The sequence below is a fragment of the Opisthorchis viverrini genome (assembly GCF_000715545.1).
Source record: "Opisthorchis viverrini unplaced genomic scaffold opera_v5_58, whole genome shotgun sequence".
Lineage (NCBI taxonomy): Eukaryota > Metazoa > Platyhelminthes > Trematoda > Opisthorchiida > Opisthorchiidae > Opisthorchis > Opisthorchis viverrini.
This window is the reverse complement of record NW_008751716.1, coordinates 1,840,785-1,848,985: the sequence shown is the minus strand read 5'-3', so window position 1 is coordinate 1,848,985 and position 8,201 is coordinate 1,840,785. Positions and strand designations below refer to the sequence as shown.

At 41.8% G+C, this 8,201-nt stretch overlaps 1 protein-coding gene across 1 annotated transcript in view; it reads left to right on the top strand.

Moving 5' to 3' along the window:
* Nucleotides 1–8,201, top strand: part of T265_03949 (hypothetical protein) — a gene marked incomplete at both ends in the record, with an annotated part of 49,979 nt that overhangs the window by 33,279 nt on the left and 8,499 nt on the right. The window contains 3 exons of the mRNA XM_009168549.1: nt 536–762; nt 3,742–3,973; nt 7,403–7,566. Of these exons, the coding sequence (XP_009166813.1) occupies nt 536–762; nt 3,742–3,973; nt 7,403–7,566 (623 nt within the window). The remainder of the gene's footprint in view (nt 1–535; nt 763–3,741; nt 3,974–7,402; nt 7,567–8,201) is intronic.

The window sequence follows — 8,201 nt, the reverse complement described above, 5'->3', positions numbered from 1 at the left end:
TCCTCGAATGGTGACGAAACGTTTGCAAGTCAATTGCCAAGCTCGGCGAACAGATCAACAGCCACCTGATCAACTACCATAGTTTCACTTATTCGCAACCTCGAAGTAACGTGATAATTTTCGCGGCAGACATTGTCTGATCTCTATTTGAATTACGTGGACAGCTTACTATGCATACAAAAAAAGGAAGAGCAAGGGGAGTCGTCCGAACGATAAGAGTGGCCACTTATAGATGTAGCTGAGCTAAGAACCACGATTAATTGGGTCAATCTTTCTCAAACGAGATGAAGCTTTAGAGCAGACCACTGGATTATGAGGGGCGTCACCCACGGCTTGAAGATGTCAGTTGACACTCTGCGAACTTTACTGCATGTTCGACGTTGGCGTAAACACCAGAAAAATGAGGTTAACGGAGGACCGAATACAAGTTGCTCAGTCCAAGACTTGAACTCCATCAGAAACTCCATGCAACCTTTTTTCTGCTGCGTATGCAATACAAATGCATCGTCACTAAGCAGGACGAAATGATCAATAGTCACCGTTTTGTGGGTCTTTTGAGAGTAAACTTGTCGCTCTTCGATCACTCACCCACTGTGTCTACAACCTCTCGTCTATCAAACAGGTAAAATTGAAGCGAGACAGTCGGAAATCGTTTGCTTTGAAGAAGCTGCGAAAGAAATGTGTGGTCGAGACCCGCCAACAAGAACATGTTTTGAATGAGAAAAATATCCTCCTTGAATCGGAAAACGACTTTATAGTCAAGTAAGCAATGCGATTCGGTTTCATATATGTTCTGTTCTCTTGTGATTTGCAAAACATTTAAGTTCACCTGAATATTTCCACTGGGTAAGCTACTGGTGCTTCGGAACCATGCATCACCATTTATGGAAAACTAACAACACATACGGTCGGACGCTCTGTGTGTCATCTAGTAAATACTTACAGAATTTATGAATTCCAGAGAGAGATGTGCATTTTACATCTTCTATCCAACGTGCCTTGAATTAAGCCCAAAGGAAGCTCACTAAATCAGTTAGTGGTCACACAGTATGTGATGTGCAGAATCAGGGAATTCATCTCAACTGCCTACTAAGTGGTCCCAGTCGAAATAAACAGAACCAGTTCTGACTTTCCTGCATGAAGAAAAGGTGGGGCTCCATCTCGTAAACTTCACTCATCATGGTGGGAATGTCCATCATACTCATGGCGTAGTTTGTAGCAACAATTCTAATGTAAGAACTGACTAGGGAAATATTGGGCATCGCACTCTCATTGTTCTAGAATTTGGTAACACAATAAATTAAGTGCAGGTTTCAGTCGTTGCGGTATAAACTGCACAGTTACCCTAATCCCGAAGACATACTGAGTAAAAATTTATCTGTAGTAAGCTTTGAATTGTGACTGTCAAAACATCTGAGATAAATTGGCAGGTGAACCTCTTGTCTGGCTGACCGAATTTCAATTCCAACTCGAACCGATAGCAGATCGTCTAATCATACGTTACTCGAGATGTTTCAACATTAAAGAGGAGTTGTCGGAATCATCACAGTATTCTTCAAATTGGTTCGGATTATCCAAGGAGATAGCTGTCGACACACCCTTCTTTACGAAAGCCAACCTTAATCCGAGTGTTAAAACCGAATTCAATTCGAGTCACTTCTATCCGAATCAACTGAAAATGTTAAAGTCATATAAAAAGGAAGGATTGCGACCGAAACTGAGGGACAACGTACCAATGAGCAGTAGATGGCTCTGAACAGAAAAATTGCACAGATAGACAGATAGACAGAAAAGTGATGCTGTTTTGACAACGTGAACGCGCTGATTCATTTCCACAAATGAAGGGGAAATCAAACCTGATGTTGGGAAGATCGACCTGAAGTTCTGGCTTTTATCTGTTCCGAGGAATGTGCAGTTGGAATTCAAAAATCTTCCTGATTTCAACCAGCTTGAAACAAACACTCAGAAAAGGCAATATGCAAAAAGACTAAAGAAGTACTACCTCAATAGTCTGCAAGATGCGTGCCCCAGACTTCCTAAAGCAACATTAATCGAGTAAGGAAGATTTCTTCCTCAAACTCCGTCCAGTTTCGGTTAATCGAGGATTTGATAAAGTTATATCCACGGGAGCTATGTTTGCACATCTCTCCGGCCACTACAGGTTGACTGTTTTGACCAGTGAACAACACCAGGGAGGTTATAGACTCGTGGTTATCTTGTATTGGAATGGTGCTTCCTCGAACATAGACTAATCTGAACTGCGAGCTTGTTGTCACTAGAGCTCACTGATAGCCCTTGAAGGACCACATCTGAACGGTTTGATGGATGAGCAGTTCTATAAGTGGCATTCCGTTACGACGACCCTTTCAGTGTACACTTATTCCACCAAACAAGCAATCCAGAATATGCAGCAACCTCTGAAGATGACTTCAGCCCACCATAAGGAAGCTCACACCGTTTCTCCCAACGGGAAAATGGAACTGCAGAACACAACAAGAAATACCGTACCGACAGCAACCAGGATATGAAATTGTTTTGGAAGTTGTTTGTTTAAAAAAGCCGTTTGGTATAACTGAGAACCTCAAAACACGAATAATATGTGTCTAGGCAAAACTGAAGCTGAACTGCAAAGCAGTATTGATGGGCATAGCCAAACGATCCACGAATACTGATCCGGAGAGTGAATCTAGTGAGACCAGGAAACCATTGCTGTCTTACTGCATAAATTCTATCCTTCGAAACTCTCAAGGATTCACCGGATATGTTATTTACGTGTGTCTGCAATGTTACCCAAGTGGATGGAAAGTCAATTCACGGGTTGCTTCCCCTTGAGTTCACATTCAAAAACATGTCAGACCACTGGCCCCTTCAACTGTTTGATGCTTGCCAATGTTAATTTTCCCAAGGAAAAGGTCCGCAAGTATTAGAAGAGAGCCACTATAGAAAACGGAAACAATCTGCATGATCACCGTGGTCGTATGCTTTTAGATCTTGGATAGGTATTCTTTTGGTGGTCCGTTTCCAAGTATATAGAGATAGACGTTCGCTAATAAACCAAATAGTTAAACCACGCTGGATTGTACTGAGCAACAGTTGGATATTCAAAACCCGACGACGTCATAACATTGAGGTTACTATTTGTTGTTTGCGTAGCACACCGGAAAAAGTTCCGCGGAAGAAAGTGACTAGGTGGGACTGACGCAAAACGGGATCTAAACAAATGTCGCAATGTAAACGATGTGGTTTATCTTGATGTGTTCAAATTACGATATCAATGCTTCCGGAACAGAAGTCTGATTAAAAAAGGCGAGTTGAGCATATGAGCAAAGAGGCCTAAAGAAAGTTGGTAGTAACGTATTGTCTTAACGCCGGTGGTTGGAAGCTGCTGCCTTTGGTTACCAACAAAAAGGCTGATATAAAGCATTCCAAGAGTCGTATGAGTCTGAAAGATGAGTGCGATTCCAGTCTGATCGCCAGGAAAGCATCCGAGCATTGCGTCACGTTGTGAAACACAGAGCTGGCTTACATAGACCGACAAACGATCTTACAACCGCATGGGCTCAACTTGTATATAAAGACCACCTAGTGCCAAGTAAAAATACCTTTCTTGTTTCCAAAAGCCGTTTTGTAATGCAACTATGCAGACTGATTAAATATCAATAACTTGGGGTTTTTATTAAATTTAGCCTCCAAATGGCCCACATCTAGTCCGACACACCAAAGTTTTTTCCTGTATTTCAGATTATACAGAACTTTCAAAGATCGCGCTTGCCTGTATTTCCTCCTTGAAGCGTGTCTTGGTGGTGAACTATGGACTATACTCCGAAATCGATCGGCTTTTGACGATGGAACTACCAGATTCTATACAGCCTGTGTTGTTGAAGCTATCGCCTATCTACATTGGAAGGGGATCGTCTACAGAGACTTGAAACCAGAAAACTTGCTATTAGACAACATCGGCTATTGTAAACTGGTAGGCGAACAAGTTTACAGCAGTAAATTCCCTCTGCTGGCATCAAGCTAAGCATCTGTCTGCTAATACCAGTGTATTGTCTTCTAAATCTGTCCCAAAAATCACCCAATGGTTAACAAAAATACAGCCTCTTTTATGAAGGTAAGTACTCATTTTCAAATCCAGTTGCTGTAACCGAGGGACTCAACTAAATCTCCCGCCTATGATAATCTTCGGGTACGGTAGAAATTCACACGAATCTTTCGTTGAATGGGTGTTTGTTTCCAGCCTGGTCCACTCAGATCTAATCAAAACTGAAGAAGATGGACGGAAATACAGGGATTATGTCTACCTGGTGAACTTTAAAATTGCCGAAGCCGCAGTGCGCTATTCAGAGTCTTTATGAATACTATGAACAATGTGATATCAAGAAAAACACCTCAAAATCTCGAATATTGTTCCAGCTGGAACATGAGTTGGCCATCGTGCACTCCACTTGGTTGAAGAATATTACAAACGAATAGATTTCACCCAGATCTTTCGTCACCACCGACTTAGTTTGAAGGGTAGTGACCATTTGCTAAATAAGAATAATAGGAATTCGGGACTAGCTGTACTCGCTGAGCTCCAAAAAGGGCTTATCCGTTAGTATGCTGTCGTAGAATATTCACCGACTTCAGATACAATTTTATAAGAAAGGAGCCATTTTTATTTGCGGCAATAAACTTACTTGTGACCGCACTCAGTGGTCTGTTGCTGCGTAGAAAATATTAGCGGAAAGTAGGGAGGTTACAACCAAATCAAAATCCGAGCCATTAGAATTATAGTATAGTGTGTTGAATTAAGTGATAATCAGAGATGCCGAGAAATAAAATGGGAAACAGATGACGACACTACATATTAAAGGAATACCGTATAGGCCGAATATGATGTAAAAAAGCAAAATGGAACATATTTCTTAGCATTTACAGTGTAATAGCCTTCTGAAAAGGATAGAGTTCTTTGGTCGGGTCACACGTAAGGGATTGAGTGGCGAAGCTAACAGGACGCAACTCATTTAGGCTGGTTATACACATCTTCGCACTACACTTGCAGGTTAAAACTGTCGTGGAGAAATGAGTGGATCAAACCATAGTGAAAACAAGCGAGACCAGAAAATAGTTGACGTGATGCGTCATACTAGAGGTGTTCGAAAAGATGCACGAAGCAGAAGCTGTCAGGTGGACATTCAGTGATTTCTCGACTTATGAACCTCTCTTACACAGTGTATGTGATTAACAACTAAGAAAGGCAAGTGGACAGTCAAAATTTCCGAACCGCATTGAGTTTGACGGCGTCGGAGAATTTTTACCACCTATTGACAGTTTGAAATTATCAGTGTATTTCCTAGAGCCTAAATGACACCATCCAGCACCTTCAGCCCTACGTTACTCTTCCGTTGATGACGATACAATAGTTCCGTAGAAACCCGGAAAAAAGTTTGACAGTTGTACCATCAAGATGGGTTTCACAGGAACTATTTGCGATTTTCTGCCCCAGATTATCGAGATTTTAGCAAACGTTTCTAAATTTTGGATGCGTTATAGAGAATAATCTAATCACAGAGAATAATCTCATCTTTAGCACTCACCCAAACGTTCATCGAAATTAAGGAAAGCAGTTCTGTTAAACCCTATCCGATTGTTGTACGTGATGTTCCGAAGACGTAGAATCATCCACCATCTTGCCTTCCTTACGGTTAGCTCTTGAACTTTAGGTAATTCTGGCCGCATAAATGCTAATTTGGGCGTTCCTGCTTGAAAATGTGCCTAGATTTTGGGTCACTGAGTTCGTGGATCTGACACACTCATCTCGATTGACTTGAGTATTTCACCACTGGAAGTATACTAAAACAACACCATACAGAAAGATTGACCATTCATTTGATCACCTATGTGCGTTTCATAACAATGGCATGTAATTAATAACTGAACAGAGCAACCAAACCCATTTGTCAAACCGTAAATTCTTGTCGCACCATGGAAACTTGCAACACGCGGAACATAAAATAAGTGGGAATCACGGAAGAAGAAAAAGGCTTGCGCCATTTCTAGTCCAACCAATTTTAAACTGACGTCTCTGGTTTGAGAGGCGCGGAAATGAGCTGAATTCAGACAAGTGGTGTAACGCTGGACAGATCAATTTATATCACACCACAGACGAATTTCGTGGACAGTCTACGCTTACTCATGTTGTTACGGGTCAGCTAGACTACGAAGAAACATGGTCGCATTTCTGACACCCGGTGCGTGTTGTCAAAGTGACTTCTTATTCGTAAAGTCCCTATTCACCCTAGTCATCAGTGAATCATATAAATATCTAGAAAGCCTCTGGAGATATCTGAAGTATATACAGAGCACACTTGGTTCACGGTAGACAGAGTGACTTCGCTAAACGGCATATAAAAAATTTGATGCTGACTCATGCACATTGTCTTGACCATCCACTACTTAGTAAATCTCGAACAATTGTCTATCGGTTTACCCCATTTCTCAGATCTCACAACTTCGATTCATACCGTTAATTTGTGTTAAGTTGGGGGAAGATGACTCAGTGGTTAGAGCGCAAATTTACCGACCGGAAGGTTTGTAGTTCGAGACCGACCTCTGCTTCTTAACTTCCCCTGTCTAGGCTTGGGTAACCTGGCAGTATCCCAGGTTTCCTTCTGGTGGCAACAGAAGGGAGCTACATTCGAATGATTATTTGCTATTTTATTTACGCTAAGTCCCATTAAAGGGTACATCACATGAGCCCAGACTAGACAACTAGACAAGCTATTGCTAGTCTTGTTCGTGTTATAACAAATTTCAGTAGTAGTGATGCTTTAAGCTGACCATCGACAACTGGGCTTGGATCATATGAACACAGCATTATCTTGGGGAGGATCCAGGAATTCTGCGCTAGATAAAACGTTCACAAAAGGATGTCGTTATATTCAGGTGACTCCTTAAATACGAGTCATTGTAGCTGCATTAACAAACCCATTGCCACTATTTTCTCACCGCACCATGACTGAGTGAAAGATGCAACCTGTCACTGCCCATTAAAAAGCATTTTGGTGGGTGCTCTTTCATTCATGTTAGAATCTACTGAAGCAGACCAGAGCAGAACGCGTTATTAAAAAACGGTAAGCTAAACATGTCCAGCTAGATAAAATTGAGTGTATTCGGTTACTAAAGGAGAACGACGCGCTTAATTCTAGACAGGATGCACACAACCGGAAAAACTGTAGCTAGTAATGAACAACTGAACTCAGTTCATGTAAACTTTCAGAACCAAATTTCTTTGTCACCCCTTGATCGTGTCTTAATCCAATAGGCTGTTAATTAGTTTTACATGGGCTTCCTTCTCCTTGAATTCCACGACCATTTTCTTTTTATATTCTTCCGGCCTACTCTGACGGTATCCAAGACGGACTTTGGTTTCGCAAAGAAAATTGGATTTGGTTCCAAAACGTGGACTTTCTGTGGCACACCGGAATACGTAGCCCCTGAAATTATTCTAAACAAAGGACACGATTTCGCGGTTGATTTATGGTCCATGGGTATCCTGATGTTTGAACTCCTAACTGGAACGTAAGTAGTTTCAAGTTGATCAATCGCATGCCGTTTACACAGCGCATATTTAATTGTGAAGTAAATATTTGTATACTTCCTCTCCCTCTTTCTCCGATGATTATAATCAGTTACTCCCCAAACAAATGTTTGGAAGAGCTTGTGTCCCGTTGAACACTGTCTGATGAGTAGCTCTGCTCGTTTAGAGAAGTGGCAACCTGTTCCGATAATTGTTAAATTGGAGCACTTAAGATACAAACAACCGTCTAGGTATCAAAAACTGTCATGAAGTACAGTGGTCAACAGATGGGCCACCAATGTTGCCACAAAGTCTACAACTTGACAGTAAGTCATCATCATCATCATCATCATCATCATCATCATCATCATCATCATCATCATTGTTAGTTGTAATAACCGCGTACTCGTCGTACAGTGGTTGTAGCTACCGCAGTTTCGTTCACCGATGATTTGGGGGGGGGGTGGCAAGTAGCTGCGCATTGCAGGCGCGAGCTGGTAAATTGGTGCATAAATCCAGCATTGTCAGTGGGCTGTCAAGTGGGGGGCTTGGAAAAGGAGCTATGCATTGAAGGCAATAGCTTGGGTGCACGAGCGCCATTGAGAGTGCGACTGGGCCATGTCTGACAATGTCTCCA